The sequence below is a fragment of the Quercus suber genome, unplaced genomic scaffold (genome assembly GCF_002906115.3).
Source record: "Quercus suber isolate HL8 unplaced genomic scaffold, Cork oak 2.0 scaffold_351, whole genome shotgun sequence".
Lineage (NCBI taxonomy): Eukaryota > Viridiplantae > Streptophyta > Magnoliopsida > Fagales > Fagaceae > Quercus > Quercus suber.
In genome coordinates, this window is record NW_027069803.1 from 769,137 (window position 1) to 788,019 (window position 18,883).

The 18,883-nt window shown below is 33.6% G+C and overlaps 3 protein-coding genes across 6 annotated transcripts; 2 read left to right on the forward strand and 1 right to left on the reverse strand.

Annotated features, from left to right (window-relative positions):
* The first annotated feature begins 505 nt into the window (after positions 1–505).
* LOC111990188 (11-beta-hydroxysteroid dehydrogenase-like 2) lies at positions 506–3,655 on the forward strand. The gene is made up of 6 exons (XM_065760041.1): positions 506–691; positions 1,393–1,587; positions 2,316–2,447; positions 2,526–2,654; positions 3,333–3,434; positions 3,575–3,655. The coding sequence occupies exons 1-6, from the start codon at positions 506–508 to the stop codon at positions 3,653–3,655; spliced, it is 825 nt and encodes a 274-aa protein (XP_065616113.1).
* A 1,033-nt stretch (positions 3,656–4,688) lies between these two features.
* Positions 4,689–7,835, forward strand: LOC111990198 (11-beta-hydroxysteroid dehydrogenase A). 2 transcript variants are annotated; one of them, XM_065760048.1, is made up of 6 exons: positions 4,689–5,018; positions 5,484–5,676; positions 5,782–5,864; positions 6,550–6,681; positions 6,762–6,896; positions 7,331–7,835. In XM_065760048.1, exons 1-6 carry the CDS (start codon positions 4,836–4,838, stop codon positions 7,535–7,537), a joined length of 933 nt encoding a protein of 310 aa, XP_065616120.1. In that variant the 5' UTR covers positions 4,689–4,835; the 3' UTR covers positions 7,538–7,835. The 2 variants fall into 2 exon arrangements, with proteins under 2 accessions (XP_065616120.1, XP_023877752.1); XM_024021984.2 differs by having other exon boundaries at positions 4,694–5,018; positions 5,779–5,864.
* Positions 7,836–12,574: 4,739 nt separating this feature from the next.
* Positions 12,575–18,186, reverse strand: LOC111990952 (nuclear pore complex protein NUP214). Of its 3 annotated transcripts, XR_010623627.1 has the most exons (7): positions 18,067–18,186; positions 16,884–17,017; positions 16,674–16,798; positions 16,083–16,428; positions 15,298–15,490; positions 13,083–15,188; positions 12,575–12,944 (listed from the first exon to the last, which is right to left on the reverse strand). XR_010623627.1 is itself a non-coding variant. In XM_065760051.1 (6 exons), exons 1-6 carry the CDS (start codon positions 18,116–18,118, stop codon positions 13,180–13,182), a joined length of 2,859 nt encoding a protein of 952 aa, XP_065616123.1. In that variant the 5' UTR covers positions 18,119–18,186; the 3' UTR covers positions 12,575–13,179. The 3 variants fall into 3 exon arrangements, 2 of the variants coding, with proteins under 2 accessions (XP_065616123.1, XP_065616124.1); XM_065760051.1 differs by having other exon boundaries at positions 12,575–15,188; XM_065760052.1 differs by lacking the exons at positions 16,884–17,017; positions 18,067–18,186 and having other exon boundaries at positions 12,575–15,188; positions 16,083–16,424; positions 16,674–16,789.
* Positions 18,187–18,883: the final 697 nt, after the last annotated feature.

Sequence of the window (18,883 nt, forward strand, 5' to 3'; positions counted from 1 at the left end):
GTAAATATGCAAATCACTAATCTATATGATTACAATTGAGCATTTTTCACTCAACAAGCTTATACTAGGACCGATTCTTAGTTGTAATTACATTCATTTTAGAATTTTCTACTATCTCTGAATATATGTACCTAAGAGATCAATTTATGCAACTAGTAATACTCTTATATCCATACATGAAACCTAAACTTTTTTTAATACTCTTTGGATATTATTCGTAAAGTGTCAAATCGTGTTAGCAATTGAATTAATTATGGTCCCACTAGCCTACATGTCCATCAATTATTAGTGGCATATAATTGATCAACTTCGGACCCAGCTTAAGCTTTAGTTGCCAAATTTGCCAACATCTTAATGAAAGCTCAAAGCCGTGCCAGTACTTTGAGTTCATATTGATTATTTGATATTGAGCCACCTGAGCAATTCAAAACTTTTTATATAAGTACTTGAATGAAAGAACAATTACAAATTAAAATAAATGACATTGTGTAGCAAGTTAGCTATCATGGATTTGCTACACCAGTTCTTGAACATTAATGTACTCCCTCCCTTAACATTCATTGCGTTACTTCTCTTAATGCCAACATTTGGTCTTCTCAAGTTTCTTTTTTCCTTGAAAAGATACATATACATAGAAAATGTAGCAGGCAAAGTAGCACTCATCACTGGAGCATCTTCAGGAATTGGCGAGGTGTGTATGAGCGTATCCATTCCAAACCATTTATATATATTTATAAACAGTGTGGAAAGGGAGGGGGAGTCTCTACTCTAACTCTCCCTTTATTGAGAGTGTTTTTTTATGCAGTTTTCATGTCTTATTTTTCTATTTCAAGGTTAAAATACTTATTTTGTGGTAATAATAAAAGTAAGGATCTTGAAGCCCACCACTTATTTATTGATTCATTTGATTATATGATAAAAATAATTATAAGTTTAGGAATATTACATTTTTTACAACTGTTGACATGATATCTGTTTATGATTAGTGTATAATATACAAAATATTTGTGGTAGACTTAAGTGAAAGTGATATAACTCCAATTATAATGTGTTAATCATTATAAGTAAATATTATATCCTTGTAGCATTACTAAAAAAAGAAAATTATTTGGTCTTGCACGCTATGTTATAATGTCCCATAATGTTAAAGAGTGAGTAAAAAAGAGTAAGGATTGAAGATGTAAACTTATGACTATTTATACTATCTTGCAGATCAAAGTACTCTCAAGATGAGATAAGACTAATGTTTTCAATTATTTAACAAGAATAGAAAATATTTATTCTATATTTAATCACACACTATATAACTTATGACACTATACGATTCAATATTTTACATCTATGCATGGCTTACTAATGTCATATTTGTTGACTCTGTGAGTATGTATGAAGCATGTTGCTTATGAGTACGCTAGGAGAGGTGCTCGTTTAGTCCTTGTTGCAAGAAGAGTAGACCGTCTTCAAGTAGTCGCAGATAAAGCACGTCAGATAGGATCCCTGGAGGTTATTGTGGTCGCTGCAGATGTTTCCAAGGTTGAAGACTGTAAGCGATTTGTTGAAGAGGCAGTGAACCACACTTTGGACAATGTAAGTGTTCAATATGTTTTTATTTTTCTTTGATTCTTTTTGTAAATTTTGGAAATGTTTTATGGTTGATGGGCTTTTTGCAATAGTGGATCATTTGGTGAACAATGCTGGAGTGGCACTAATAGACTTTTTTGAAAAAGTCACTAGATTCTCTGATTTCGCTTCAATTATGGTAATAAAATTGCATTGTTGCCATACTTTTTGGAACAAGATTGTAATATAAGGGAACGTTTTGGTACCCAGTTGTAACGACCCGCCCCAACTGTAGGTCTCTACACATTGAAGGCAGGTCATTTCTTATAAAATATTCTCATGTGCTTCTCTAGGCGATGTAGGATTCCATGGAATGCAAGACCCCCCTTTTTGGGTCGCTACACCAGTAATATATTATGTGTCACCATCACTAAAACAAAGAAATTTATTTATTGTGTTGTTCAAATGACATCAATCACATTTATTTATTGGCACGTTAGTTTATAAATCTTTTGTAGTAAAATTGATAGCAATTTTAAATTTTTTCTTAAAGAATGAGTGATGCTAAAGATATTACAAATGGTACTATATATAAATCTATCATATGTCTATGATCATGAATTCATGGGATTAGCATACATGCATGTACCTATTATTAACTCCATGCCCTTTTTTTTTTTTTTTTTTTTTTTTTTTTTTTTTTTTTTTTTTTTTCTATTGCTTGCATTTAAAGATTGCTACTTCATGTTTTTTAGGACATAAATTTCTGGGGTTCAGTATATAGCACCCATTATGCAATTCCATACTTGAGAAAAAGCAAAGGGAAGATTGTTGTTATTTCTTCAACTGCAGCATTGTTAACTAGTCCAAGATTTAGCTTCTACAATGTAAGAACCTCCAAATTATTATGCCTTACTCCACCTTTTCTTTCTCATTGATTGCTCCTAAATCTGTGATGAATTCAGGCAAGCAAGGCGGCACTAATTTCCTTTTTTGAGACTTTGAGGACTGAATTTGATCCAGATATTGGAATAACAATTGTGACTCCTAGATTGATAGAGTCGGAAATGACAAAAGGCGAAATTTTGTCACAGGTAGGCTTAAAGGAATTACATACATTGTCAATTATATTAAACATAGCTCATCCCTTACCCCTTAACTCAAAGGAAGTACATCTTTAATTAAAGGAAATAAATGTACAGTGTAATTAAGATACGGTTGGTTAATTCTGGACCACTCTCATTACAAAAGCATGGAAACTTGGGTATCATTTTTTAGATATTATACATTAAGTTTCCCCATTGAATTCAAACACATGATTGCATTGACTAATGCAATACAAGCAGTGTTATCCTTCTCAAGGATAATTAAATTTAATGCACCTATATGTTAGAATTTAATTGTAGACACTAAATCTTATCAAAGCCAGTTAAGACAATGAAGCCAAACATAATTAGCGCATGGCTAGCTAGTAAACAATTGATCACCAATGATTAGACTGAATTTTTACTGCTCCATTTTTTTAAAAAGAAATTTCTCCATTAGATGAATGTTTTTAAATAACAATTCAAGTTTAAATCACATAGCATGGTGTTAGGCTGTTAGCTGTATGTGGTACATGTTCACAAGCAGTTTTTGTACACTTACTTGCAGAAAAGTCTTAATGACTTCTACTACGTGTGATTTTCATTTTTCACTCCCATTATATGTACATTGCTGCTTTTATTCTCTCACAACAAAGAGACATCTTTCTTAATATGATTTCTGGTTAGTATGCATGGGTTCAAGTCGAGGCGACAGAAGTGTGTGCCAAGGCGATTGTGGACAGTGCTTGTAGTGGAGACATGTACTTGACTGAGCCACCTTGGGTGAAGGTGTGGTGTTGGATCAAAATCTTGTGTCTTGAAGTATTTGAATGGGGTGCACAATCAATGTATGTCAAAAGGCCATGCACTTCAAAGAAAAACTCCTAGTAGCAACATTTGATGTTTTAAGACAACAAATTCTTCAACAGGGCTTAAATTTAATCCTTAATATCTCAAGGCAGATTAAGGTCATTAAGCTTCAAGTCTTGTTCAGTAGTGAAAGTATCTGACAACTCGTATTGTATTCATTATAAGACAAGGGAATGCTGGTTATATCTGTTATTATTAAGTCTATGAATCCATTTCTGGAAAGATTCTTCCACTATTGGTTTCTTTCTTGATCTCTTTTCTATTTCCTTACATTTATGGCGACTTCGGTTAATGAGTGCCCTTAGGGTATTTGTTAATGAACTATTTTAGAAAAGTTTAAATACCACTTTTATGGATATTATAAAAACTATCAAAAAAATTAATAGTTTTTTTTTTCTTAAAAAAAGTTTTTAAAAATAGTTCCTAAATCAATGCCCTTAGGGCATTCGTTAACCTTTTACTTCACTTATTATTATTATTTTTTAGTAATTCAGTAATTAAAATTTGGGGTGGGGGATTTTAAACCTCGTATACCTTAGTTGGAAACACTTGGAACTAGGAAGTGTCAACTAAGCCACAAGGCTATTGACCTTTCATTCAGAATTTAGTAATACTTTGATAAATTATATCAATATCTGGTCATGCATACGTTGGAAACACTAGGAATTAGGAAGTGCCAGCTAAGCCACAAGGCAATTGACTTTTCATTTAGCATTTAGTATTACGTTGATATAGTACATCAATATCTAGTCCTAAATGTATAACGTAAGTGATTTTTCACCTAAGATATTTGTATCAAACATTAATTAGTCATCTAATTTTTTTATATATAGATACTATAGAATTGTAACCTATAACATCTATTCTATAATGATTTTTTTTAGAGAGAGAGAGAGAGAGTTTCAATCTATGACATCCACTCTTGATAATAGCTCAAATGGTTAAATAAGAAATTCGGGGTCTAATCTCCACCTACACCTTCTTATCATCAGTTTAAGGCACAATCTATTTTTGGTGTAAATGACTAATTCAAAGATAAGAGATTTACCAATCAAGTTAACTGAAATAGAATCAAAACTCCCTCTCAAGTTATCTCCTAATTATTAAAATAAACAAACTAGCCATACAATCAAAACTAAAAATAACTAATAACATTTGAAGCCTTCTACCAAAACTCCCTCTCACGCAAAATGTTTGCCAACCTACTATCTAACGACTCCTAACCCCCTGCGCACGAAGTGCATGAAAACTAAAACATAAAGGATTTGTCCTCTCTCTCTCTCTCTGTTTCTCTCTCTCTCTCTCCATTGTAGCAAAGCTATGGATTTTCTGCACAAGTTCTTGGGCATTGCACTGCCTCCCTTGATGCTCATTGTGTTCACTATCGCTTTGGCCCCATTTCTCCTTCTCAAGTTTTTTTATTTCCTAAAAAGATCCAAATACAGTGAAAATGTGGCGGGCAAAGTCATACTCATTACTGGAGCATCTTCTGGAATTGGAGAGGTTTGTATCAATCTCATACTATTAATCTTTTGTAGATGAGTGATGATACAATTATTACAAATTTTATTATACACCTAAGAATTTTTGTGTCAACTTTTAAAAAGTGATGGTAAGGATACCACAAATTGAATTACAATTCATTATTTCTTTATTAGTTGTTGAAATGATACCAATTATATTCATTGTCACGCCAATTTGTAAGTCTTTTGAAAATTCTTTTTGCAAAAAGTAAGAGAGTATATCATGTATATTGTATATGTAGCCACTCTTCACATAAGATTGGGTCTACACTTGTGGAGTCTACCTCTATGTGAAAGAGTGGTTACATATACCGCATACATGATATTATTTTTCAAAAAGTAGAGAATTGGGGTTTTGATTCTCTTTATTAGAAGAATCGGTCAATATTACTGAGTTACAACTTACAAGGCTTTTAATATAAATTTACAATGTGTGAGTTTGTAGCATGTTGCATATGAGTATGCTAGGAGACGAGCGTGTTTAGCCCTTATTGCAAGAAGAGAGGACCGTCTTCAAGAAGTTGCAAATAGAGCCCGACAACTAGGATCCCCAGAGGTTATTGTGGTACCTGCAGATGTTTCCAAGGTTGAAGATTGCAAGCGTTTTGTTGATGAGACAGTGAACCACTTTGGACAATGTAAGTGAATGTGTGATAAGCTTTCATTTTCTTCTGTAAGGATTTTTTTTGTGGAAATATTTTGAGATGTTAGTGTTATGGTTGGTGGTTTTTGTTGAACAGTAGATCATTTGGTGAACAATGCTGGAGTAGCACGCTTTAAATTATTTGAAGATTCCATCCAATTCTCTGATTATGCTTCAATTATGGTAAAAATCGAAACCAATATGGTTGCATTTCTGTCTCATTTTGTAACAAGGTGGTGCTACTAATTGCACTTGAAATTCCATTATATATATATATATATATGCTAAATAGAAAGAAGAATATAAAATAATGTTGAAAGAGGAAATGTAAACAAAAGAATTCACATGATTAATTAATTTTTATTATTATTATATAGAATGCCATAATATTCTATAAAACCATATTTTAAGTATTTTTTATTTTATCAAAATATTTATAAGAAAATGTTACCTGTTGGAGAGACTGCAAAATATGGCATTTTTTCCTGTTATAATATGTTTTTGATCATGTCTTCTTAGGATTTACAATTATCTTTCCCTTAAATAAATTTACACATTTTAGCACCAAATGCATGTTTTGGCCTAGTCTAGTAACTTATAATATGTTTTCATTATGAAATAGGCTTTTTGGTTCAAATCCTACTGGCTACTTACATCCAAATACTCAACAACTTTGCAACAAATTCTTTACACCCTAGAGTTCAAAATTATTCTTGCACATTAGATTAGTAAAACACTAAAACAATCGTATCTATTAGGAACTTGATGCTAAGCTGCGGTTCTACAAGAATTAAGCCCCTATAAATTTTTATTTGATTTTTTAACTTGCTTTCTTGCATTAACTGAATCCCACTTTATATTTTTCTAGGACATAAATTTTTGGGGTTCAATATATAGCACCCACAATGCAGTTCCACACTTGAGAAAAAGAAAGGGAAAGATTGTTGTACTTGCTTCAGCTGCAGCATGGTTGCCTATTCCAAGATTGAGTTTCTACAATGTAAGAAACCTTCTTAATTGGAATGCCCTACTCCCACTTTTTTTTTAATTGATTCATTTGTAAATCTGTGATGGCTACAGGCAAGCAAGGCAGCCCTGGTATCCTTTTTTGAGACATTGAGGGTTGAACTTGGTTCGCATATTGGAATAACAATTGTGACTCCTGGTTTGATTAAGTCAGAAATGTCCGCAAAATCACCCACAAAATTATCAAAGGTATATTGTGAATTAAATGAAACCTGAAAGCCTCCGTCACCAGCCTATGATCTTGAATCAAGTTTAAAAACTTGCATTTATATTAGAGGCAATTAAGTGCCTTAAGCCACTAGATACCAAGAGGGTAAGATGTTTTAATAGTATTGAGTAATGGTATGGTAAAGACCCTTTAAAATGTGAAAATGATCACTTAAACCATACAATGACTGTACTAACTACTAATTAACCTTGTTGAATCTTTTTTTTTTTTTTTCCTGACATGGTTTATGAAACATCAATTTGTAAGCCTTATGCAGTAAATTTTTTATATATGTCTAATACCACTCCTGTTATATGTGATTTCTACTTCCAACTTAGTCATTATGTACACTTCCCACTATTATTTTTTAAACAAAGAGGGAACTTTTCATCTTCTGAATGTGATTTCTGGATAGGCTAAACTAGCAACCGGGATCCCAGCTAAGTCAACAGAAGGGTGTGCCAAGGCAATTGTGGCCAGTGCTTGCAGGGGAGATATGTACTTGACTGAGCCATCTTGGATGAAGGTGATGTTTTGGATGAAAAACATGTTTCCTGAAGTATTGGAATGGTATTCCCACTCGACGTTTGTCAAGAGGCGCCAGACTTCAAAAGACTCCTAGCTGCAACATCTGGTGTTTAAGCCAATAAATTCTTCAACACAGCTTCAATTTAATCTCCACGCATGGAGGCATATAAAAATCATGAAGCCAAGCAGAGCTAATGGGCCTCGCTTCAATTTAGATATTATACCTTTAGAGTTGAATTAAATTGTCACCTTGAAAAATTATATCAATATCTGTTTATGAAGCCCATAACTTGTCTTTTTTTTTTTTTTTTTTTTTCCTATACATCTATCTATCTATCTATATATTATTAAAAGTTGAAGCGCAGCGTTTAATGTTGCTACGCTCCAGTTAAGCCACGTCAGCACCATGTCATCATTTATTTTATTTTCTTTTATTGTTTTATTTTTTGTTTTATCGATTGCCATTTATTGAGTTTCTTTTTAAATTCAGGTGTTATTTTATCTCCATATCTATTGCGTGTCTCTCCATTAACCCATAACCCATACTCTTGAGATGTTGCTATTATATGGAATTCTTATAGTCGGCAATACTTTATCTCCATATCTACCATGTGTCTCTCCATTAACCCAGACTCTTGAAATGCCGCTATTATATGGAATTCTTATAGTCACTAATACTTTATCTCCACATCTATCATGTGTCTTTCCATTAACCCAGACTCTTGAGATGCCACTATTATATTGAATTTTTATAGTCACCGATAGATTGCAACCTCCTCACCTCTCATTTTTTTTCTATAAATTTTCAATTGTTCTCTGTTTACAAATTGATCGGTATGGCCTTCAATGCGATAGTTTCTTGAGTGTTTTTTCCGTTCTTTTGGTCATGGCTCAAGTTCATCTACCAAAACCCAATCAAGTGAGCGCAAGAGATAGATAATGACTCTAGAGCTTGCAAACGAAACTAAAGCAGATGAGAGGTGAACATTGGTAGCCAAAGTCCAAAGGGTATAAACTGAAAATGAGTTCTGCTATTTGTATTATTCTTTTTCTTTATTTTTCTTTTTTTATTCCCATCTCATTATTAGGAAAAAAAAATGTAGTTTAATTTTGAGTTTTCATTATGAAAAAGATTGAGTTTTCATGGTCTTAAAACTATTAAAATATATATATATATATATTTATATTTTAAAAAAAATTATTTGAGTTGGGCATTTGATCATGTTTGTTATAAATTGTTTTATGGTTGCCATTCTCTAGACTGTAGGAATGTTACTCTCAATATGTTTGTTCAATGTGATGTTTTTATTTTGGTCTTTGTTTTATAGTAAGAGTGTTATTCATTTTCATCAAAGAGAAATTGTTATTGTTCTCTTTTTCCCATCGTCTTATATGCTAAACTAAATTTCATTTTTATCTCTGTTTTGTTTGTTAATTCTTTGACAGATGTCAATGATCAAGACTCGCAATCATTGGAGGCTTTTTAATCTATTAAAGGTCATACTAATCAATTGGTAACCATTCTTTTCTTAGAATATTTTGAAGGAAAGAGGAGTAAAATTGTTGCTTTTCTTGGGTGGTGCTTGATAATTTGCTTTTTATGGTTCAATACACAGCTATATTAGATTTCATTTCCTTATGCTAATAATTTGTTTTTTATTGTTTAATTTGGCTATTTGGTGTCCCAGAAATTGTGGGAAAATGAAAAAGAAAAGAGAGTAAAGTTTGAATCTTTTTTTTTTTTTTTTTTTTTTGTTTGTGTATGGAACTTGGGATGTAATAGTTTAAATTTTTTTTATCTTAATATTTTAAAGGAAACTCTAATTCTTCAAAGTACATCAGCTTAAGTAGATTGTTGTATTGTGGCTAGAATTTTTGTGTTTGGGACCTAAGTTGGCTTGTTTGGTTGACGAATAACTTTGGGGATTATTTAGCTTATGAGAAATTTTTTGGTATTCTAGGAGTGAGGAAATTCAAAGAATTGAGTTATTTTTAAATTCCATTAGTACCTAGCTTTATGCTAACTGTTGTGAGGATAGAAAAATTAATTGGTTCTTGATTTTTGAATACCTATCTTTAATACTGTGTACATGAACATTAATTGGATTTTTAGTTTTAGATTTTGAATTATGCTATTTTTTCAACAACTTGATTTTCTTTTTTTGAATATCTAGAATACTATGTACATGAGTTTTAGACAAATCTTAACAATACTATTTCTTTTGGATTTTACTATTTTTTTCCTTATTAAACACAATATGATATAGTTGATGTGTTCCAATGAAGGTAGAAGCAATTGCTATTTTTGGGCATAGCAACTGATACAATCTGATAACTTCCTGTAGCCATTTGAAATTCATAACTTGGAATGTTAATAGACATCTTCTCCGAGGTAAGAACAATTGGCCGAGTTAGCAAGTTTACAATTCGTATACGCTCTATTTTGATTTTCTGTGGGAATTCAAAACAATAATAATTGAGTGATTTGTATAGGGACACATTGATAAATGTCTGTAGTAGACATGGGTGGAATCAATGGCATATTACTATTTGACAATTTGGTGGTCTTTGATGGAAATTGATATAAGTGAGGATCTATTAAATTTGATCATTTTGCTAAAGTAAGGTTTGTTTAATATGTATTTTATTTATATACCTTATTGTAAATAAGTTTTTGTACGTGATGATTCTAACCTATAAAACTTCACTTTACTTCTTTTTTTTTTTTCTTTTTTTTTTTTTGTGGTCTTATTCTTTTTTGTTGGCAACTAACTAGACATCACTTTTGGGAATGAAGGATTTAGCAATTGGTATGAAGGTTGCACCTCAAAATTTAGAAGAATTAAAATATAATACAATCTCATCATGGGAAGAAAAATAGAAATCTAATGTTGTGTTCGCATGTCCCTCCATTATTGGTTTTCAAATATCATATCTATAAAATTAAAAAAATAAAATAAAATAAAATAAAAAACCAAAATAATATAATGATATATTTGTAGAGATAGAGAGTTGGAAAATAATTTTAGAAATAGTTCAAGTTTTTAGGAGAAAACTATCTTCAATAAATTTTAGAGAATAAATTATGAATTGTATCATATTACAAAATATATATTCCCACGCATCGTGTGGGGTACGACTAGTGTTACTAAAAGTTAAAGCGTAGCATTTATTGCTGCTGGGTTCTTGTTGCCCCACCTCGTTGTCAAATAATTATTATTCTTTTTTATTCTTTTTTTTTTACAAAAAAAAATATAAATAAATTATTAACTTTACATATTCATCTTTGTTAGTTTTAACATCTATATATATATATATATATATGCTTTTTATTTCCAATTTTCCTATAAATTTTTTTTTGACATTCACTTTTTAAAAAAAAATATTTACACTTTTTTCAATCTTTCTTCTTCTCTTACCTCTTCGTCTTCCCACTACTCTCTACTTTAAGAGAAATTATAGAGTCTTTTGGTGGACCACATCATTTGTCTACCATTCCACTAAAAGACTCCTAATTGTTTAAAATTGCTAAGTCAGTAATCAGTTTCTGTTTTTAAAAAAATTTCCAACTCAATATTTTTAAATAGGTGGGAGTTTTTTAGTGAAATAGTGGACCACGTCACTTGTCCACTATGAGAACCTTATAATTTCTTCTACTTTAATATCACTATTCATCTTTCCCTTCATCTTCCTTTATTTGTCTCTTCTTAATCACTCCCTCTTACTATAAATTTGTCATTCTCTCTTCCATTCTTTGCATAGTTATCTCTCACAAAAAAGGTTCTCTCTCTCTCTCTCTCTCTCTTCTCTCTCTCTCTCTCTCTCTCTCTCTCAATGTTTTGGTGGATTTTTATTTTTATTGCATCTCCGCTTTAGGTTGATAAATTTTTGTGTTTTTTAGAACTCTAATTTAGGTTAATAACATTTAGTTTTGTGTTTTAAGTTATTATTATTATTATTTTCTCTTTGATCGCTAAATTTTATCCAATTATGTTATAAAAAATTAAAGATAGTATATAAAAATATAATAGTATTCCATTACATAGCATAATTTGGATAATTTAGTGTTTATTGTTATATCTTTTAATTTTTTTTGCTTCTCATCTTATTTGATTCAATATTCAAATTCAACCGCATCCTCCTTATCGTTAAATTATTGATATTTTCTCTCTCTTTTTAAAAATAAAAAATAAAAAAATGTAATATTTTACTTAAATTCAAATAAAAGAAAATTGTGCTCATCAAATTGTACTCATTTTTTTTAACATTTACACTTTCTCCAACCTTTCTCATTTCCTTTACATTTACATCTCCCTAAACATTCTACCTTGATATCACTCTTCCTCTTTCTTTTTATCTTTCTTTATTTTGTTTCTTTTTATTATCATTTTCTTAGTATAAATTTTTCATTCACTTTTCTATTTTTTACATAATTTTCTCTCACAAAAAATGGGTTATTTCCCACTCTTTCTCCCTCAATTTTTTGGTGGATTTTATTTTTATTTTTCTTGCATCTCTATTTTAACTTGATAAAGTGTTGTATTCTTTAGATTTTTTTTTTAATAAAAAAATTAAAATATAATATTAAAAAAAAAAAAAAAAAAAAATCTCCAAATTTCAAAGCTACCACCCTCCTCCAAAGCTGAGTCTCCTTGACCCCAAAACGCCAAAGCTACATTCCTAATAGGGCTCTATTGAAAGTGATCAGTTTCCTAATTCCTAAACCACCATTGGCAAAAAGTATACACACCTTATCCCATCCCAACAAACGAGTTTTAGAATAAAATCACCCCACGAAAAATCCCTTTGTAGCTTCTCAATTTTGTTAGGCACATGTGCATTGTCAATTGCTTAATGCTTGGGATAGTTTAGGAATAGCTTTGGACTGAATTTTGTAGAGAAGCTGATTAAAAGGCTTTTGTCCTGGGTTTGAAGTTTAGCACCTGCATGGCTCCCCCACGAAACCCACCCCACATTAACAAATACTCTCGAAACTCCCTACACCATGCAAACGTAGGTTCATGCTTCATTCGCATTCCACATCGGTGCACATATGAGCTGCATTTGGTAGACTCAAAACAAGCCTTTGCAATTTGATGAGCAACTTAATTACGTTATATAGCGGCTACAATTACGATCTCATTCTCTACGTACCAAATCCCAATAACTAAACAACTGTTACAAACTTACAATGGCAAAACAATTACAAATATATATATATATATATATAATAGACAACTTTGATGAATAAATGACTTGATCTGTTCCCATTCAGACGGGCTCACGTTTCAACCATGCATGTTTTGGTCGTTCATCAATAAGAAACACTAGAGAAGTGTACTCTGAACTTACAACTGATCCTACCAAACAACATGGCTCATCACCAGACTTTGCATGGTCTCCTTTGGTACAGGTACTGTCATGCAAGGAAAAATGGGGAACAACCACCAGCCACACTTCGGAGCAGCTAAATTAGTTCGGCTTGCTACTTGCTACTACACCTGTGTTTAAAAATAATAATAAAACAAAAAAAAAAAACTTTAACCTATTGGAAGTTTATATCAATGTACATGACTCGGAATCTTACGCCACATCATGATAAGATGAACAGCCAATGACCCAATGAATCTATCATTTACCACATTTAGGTGGTTGTCAAGTAACTGCCTTCATTGGAATTAGACTTTTGGGATCAAATTAAGCTTCCTATGAGTTTTTAGCCATAACCCAATAAAACTATTTTCTAATCTGTGTGAAGAGCTCGGTAGGTTTTCCAGTTCCTCCTGTGCTTCCACTGAAAGCAGAAAAACCACTTCCTTGATGGCTGTTGAAAGCCCCAAATCCACCACCAGCTGAGGGAGCACCGGCAAATCCACCACCAGCTGCAGGAGCACCAGAATATCCACCACCAGCTGAGGGAGCACCGGCAAACCCACCACCAGAAAATCCCCCAGACCCACCAGCTGAAGCTACACTTGCAAATCCAGCAACCCCTGAAGCCACACCAGCAAACCCACCACCGGTAGATGATATACCAGCAAAGCCACCACTAGCAGCACTTGAAAACCCACCAGGGGAACTAGTGCCAGTGAAGCCACCACCACCAAAACCACTGGGAGATCCAAAACCTGTACCTGGTAGACTGGTACCAATCTGTCTTGATTGTCCAAAAGACCCAAGAACGGATCCCAGTGCTTGCTGTCCTGATCCAATCTGTGCTAGCTGGCCAAACCCAGTTTGAGTTGGAGCTTGAGCTGTTGTTCCAGTACTGAAACCACCAGAGAATGCACTCGAATTTGTCGGTTGAGATGGTTGTGAAGACTGGGGAGACTGGAAGCTAAAAGATGCAGGACGAAACAGCTGTCCACTAGGAACCGTCATATCAAATGCTGAGCTCATCGGACTTGATGATGCATTACCAAATGGACCACCAAATGGATTCGATTTTGGAGCAGTTGCAGTAGGGGTTGAGCCTATACCAAATGCACCAAGGCTTCCCAAACTAAGTTCTGCTGTGTTACTTGTCTCAGGAGCCTCCTCCTCCATCTCATCCTCTTCTGTTTCTGCAACATCCAAACTTTCATTCTTTTCTCCAGTTGTGCTTCCAGAAGTTGGGAGTGGTGTTGGGAATAGAACACGTGCAGTAGATGGCTGTGCTGGTTGAGCATTCAATGTCACATTAGGTGCAGGGTTTGCCATGTTACTGAAACTGGGCTGGCTTCCAGATGTCAGACTGGTTGAAATTTCAATTGTAGGGTCAGTTGTTACTGAAGGTTCAAGCTTCGATTCGATTTCACCTTTGGGAGGCTCAGACTGCAGAGATGATACTTGTTTACTAGCATCCTTATCTGTTTTCAAACTAGATTTGGCTGTAGGAGGTTGAAGCTCTGTTTTAGGAGACTCGGATATTGGAGTAGAAAAGGGCACCAATGTTTTAGAAGACTGCAATGAAAAGGAACCAGAGGAAGAGGTAATTAAAGAAGGGGAAGCTGATGATGAGGATGTTGGCACTGTTAGGTTAGCATCTGCACTTGCATTAGAAGTGGTGAAAGGTCTGCTCAGGGGCATTGAAGATAAAAAGGTTGGAGTAGCTGATGAGGATTGAGGAGCTGTCATCGACTTGATCATTGGAGATGATGGAGCTGAAACTACCAAAGATGTAGAAGAAACTAGCACATTTTCACCAGGCTCACTTTTTCCTGCAGGAAACTGATATTTTCCACTCAGGGTGGGCACTGCAGAAACACCAAATGTGGAAGAGAATGGAGAGTCATAATTTTCTCCAGATTCAAAAAGTGAACTTTTTGTAGTTGAAGCCTTATCCTTAATAGTTCCAATTGTGGAAGTAAGCATAGCTTCTTTACTACTTGCATTAAACATTTCACTGGATTTCTTCAGCAATGACACTGTTTGTGTGGGGAACATTGTGGATATCGATGGCTTTTGATGTTGGTTAGTTTCAGACTGCATCATAGACTTGGCCTCATTTAATGGAACTGAACCAGGATTGTAAGTTATTTCGCTGAAGGAATGTCCTATGGTGATATCGCGAGTTTCCCTCGTGCGATCTTTTCCTATTACAGGTGAAAATTCAGATGCTGACAGAAATGACAATGCTGAAACATTGTCTGTTTGCAATGTAGGAAACTTTAGCCCCACAGATTGTGATGGTGCTGGAACCTCATTCGCCCGTGTGAATTGAATTGGGTTCTTAGAGGCTTGTTTTGTAGATGTATCCTGAAAGCCTGCAGAATACACAATACAAATAGAAGAGCAATGATCAGCCACTGTTTCTTATTAAGCTTCTAACTGTAAGTCAAAAAAACTTTGTGGTTTTCACTTAGTTTGGCTCACCTTTGTCTAGAGACGAATAGGTTGAAGGGGTTATGTGAACCAGTGGGCGCTCAGCTGCTGAAACATTAAGCATGTGAGGGTTAAAATGCTGCTTATCCACTAGAAAGGATGACCCATTCATGCTTGCCTTGTGGTGTTCTTGCAAAAGAATCCGTTTAACAGTTGTTTTTGAAGGTTCAAACTTAGCCCAACTCTGCATGCAGGTTATCGGAAAAAACTTGTCAGTTTGATTGTTCAGCACTAATTGGTGAGAAGCAAAGATTTTCTTACACATAACTGCTTGGGAAAATTGCTAAAATTAACTTGAACTTTACCCAAGTTCGGAAAATTAAGAGAAATGAGAGGATTGAGTTATCTATTCAAGAGATTCTCACCTTCATTCTACATATCCCTAAGTGCATACATGTAAATACGTCAACCTTGATAGATAGAAAACGATACAAGAAGTATAACATTGTTAAAAGTTCTAATGCTTTTCACCTGAAGAGAGATGTTTCTATTATTCTTCTTTGCAGGAAATCACCAAATACAAGTAGAATAATCTAAACAAACTCTACATATAACTAGTGACAAAACAATATGCAAGTCAATCACATCAATAACAACAGCAGATTCTTTTCGCAAATTTGGTAAAGATTTGGCCTTCAAAGTCTAACTAACATCAGCCAGACCAAGTTGAGCTCTAAAAGTGAGCATCAATTGGCAAAGAGTACAACATTTAATGCTTAAAGTGGCTTATTTAATTTTTTGGGAAACAAAATATAGAAACAGTCAGGAAATATTACCCGATCTAATGAGTCTCTCCTCCTCCTCACTGTTTCGGGTTCAGAACTCTTCATAGCACTCAATTGTTTTCTCCGAGACTCATCTTTAGCACCAGTAGAACCAGAAGAATGCAAGAGTTTCTTAGTTGAAGGGGTATCACTAACTTTTGTTGCATCTGGAGAGCTGAAAGAGGCATCATAGGGGATCCCCATTGTTTCAAACAACTCCTTTTTTACATTCTGTTGTTTTACAGGTGCTCCTATATTTAGAACTGCCATTTGTTTTGACAGACATTCAGAAAGTTGCTCGGCAGCTGCTAATTGTGAACTCATTGTGCTGTGTAAACTATGCAAGGACTGAGTCTGTCTGCAACAAGAATGTGTCGCTTAGGCAAAAATTAGAAATTAATCCACCTAGGTTCGGAGAGCTAAAACTAAATAGCCTTGTGAATTTACCCTGCTATTGGCATCCTCAAAGTATACAATATATTGATCGATGTGAAGATAACTTGACCATTCTTTAGTTGGAAGTAAAATTTGGAATTTACATTGAAGTAGGATGAATTCAATTGTATTTCCTAAACAAAAGACAACAAAATGCATTTATCATACCTTGAAGGCCTAAATTTACTCTGTTGAGCTCTCCAACCTACATGAGATCCACCGTTTTCACTAAATTTATTGAGTTCAAGGTTGTTGAAATGCCTTTCCAATTCAATTAATTGATTGGTCAAATCCTGGGACAGGGAGAAAGATACAAAATTTTATTCAAAACTCAGGCGGTAAATGTCTATGTCTAGTGTAAAATAACTGATAGGTTACCTGACTCATTTGTAATATATGACGACGCTTCATCTCATGTTCAGAACTCAACTTCTGGCGATTCCAGAGGTCCCAATATCGTCTATCAGAAGCTTGCTTAACAATGCCTTCCATGTATATTTTCCTTGCCAAAACTGAGTCAGTCAGACAATTATCAGTAAGTTAAATCAATTTGTAACAAACAAGAGGAATTTAGGTATTCAGATATTATGGGACGATGTTGTCTTCAAATTACATCAATGGTGCTTAATGGAAGGGAAAGTGCCACACGAATTAAAAGTTAAACAGGACATTCATTTTGAAATAGAGGTAGGTCTCCATTACCTCATAAAATCTCATGGGAGGAAATGTAGTTTATCTAAAGATAATAAAATATAACATAGAATTAACTCAGTTCTTAAAAGAAACTGTAAAAATTATTATAGAGTAATAATTGTAAAGGGCCTAATGTATTTGGAACTCATTAAATATCAACGTGGAAGTCATAAGGAATTTCAAGCAAACTGGTGCAGACCGATCAATTTCCAAGAACTTAATAGGTATAGCTAATTGTCCTCCTTCATCTCTTCTCCCCAGAGCAAAGTCCACCTCGGGCCTTCTCAACTCTGATGCTATGGGAAACCTCATTTAAGGTTTCAGAGAAACCACTTCCTTGACAGTGTGTTGAAATTTTTAAACTTTATGACACATTCCTTAACTTTTTTCACATCTTGCCAATGTTTTTGACATACTCCTTTCCAAGTAATTCCATTTTAATACACTACCATCATTATTCCATATCACAATTTTCAAGAACCATAATTTCATCTCTAACACAAGCTTCCACACAATTTATCCGAGTGCTAGAGAAAATATTACAGCACTGTAATACAACCGCATTAAATGCACTTGTACTGTTAGGAGATAGTGAGAACCTTAGATTTGACCATGCTAGGACCCCTCTTTTTCTTTTTTCTTTTTTAATTGGTAATTACAATCTCCCAATGGATCTTGAATTCATGATCTCACCCTCCACATTACTTTACAAGAGGAAGAGATGCCATTTGAGCTAGAGCTTATTGCCAGGACCCCTCTAGTTGATGTTATAACAATATCTAATATATCTCTCTTCAGGTTCCAAAATCAATAAAAAATAAATAAAATACTGTTAATTCCAATGATACACTTTCCAACAGAACAATACCTTGTACTGTTTTATCAAGAAGATTTTGGATCTCACCAAGTCTTTCATCCATTATGCTCTACAAAGTCCAGAGAAAACCAAAATTCAAATATCAGTGACAGAATTTCAGAATTACAGACAGAAAGCATATATGTAATACCAAAAGGGAAATTATCTAAAATTGAAACAAGTTGAATATAAATATTTTTTATTGTAAGTTACACACGAACAAAATTATATAGCTAATAATCCACCAAATATGAACAGCCCTACGAACAATGTATTACAAACACAAGGAAAATGTTCAACGTGATATGTACAGTCAGGCAACTGGAAGAACAGTTTATGTGAAACAATACCATCAAGAGCAAACAAATGAAAAGGAAAATTATTCTATTCAGCAAAGCCCTAATCCAACTTTTTTTTTTATAAGTCAGCAAAGCCCTGATCCAACTACCAGAAGTCAGCAAAGAAGTTTGCTTCAATGATTACCAATTCACCAACTCATGTAAACTCATACCCATTTTCAGAGAAACCAATAATTTACCACCACAACTGACAACTTGATCATTTGTAAAGTGTCCTCATTCCAGTTGTAGTATGAGACAAATATTTTGAGATATTTCCAGCTGGTTATATAGCTTAAGACTACTGCCATGGGTCTTAGGAAGGAACTATACTTGCAATCTTTTGCTAAGTACATGAATAGCAATGTAGAATGCCTTTACATACCAGTTCTAGGAGATTCTTTACCTAAAAAAATTATTTTTACTTGTTAGGTTCTGACTGACCTTTGGGTTGTATGTTAAAAAAATGTGTAGGTTTTTTTTTTTTTTTT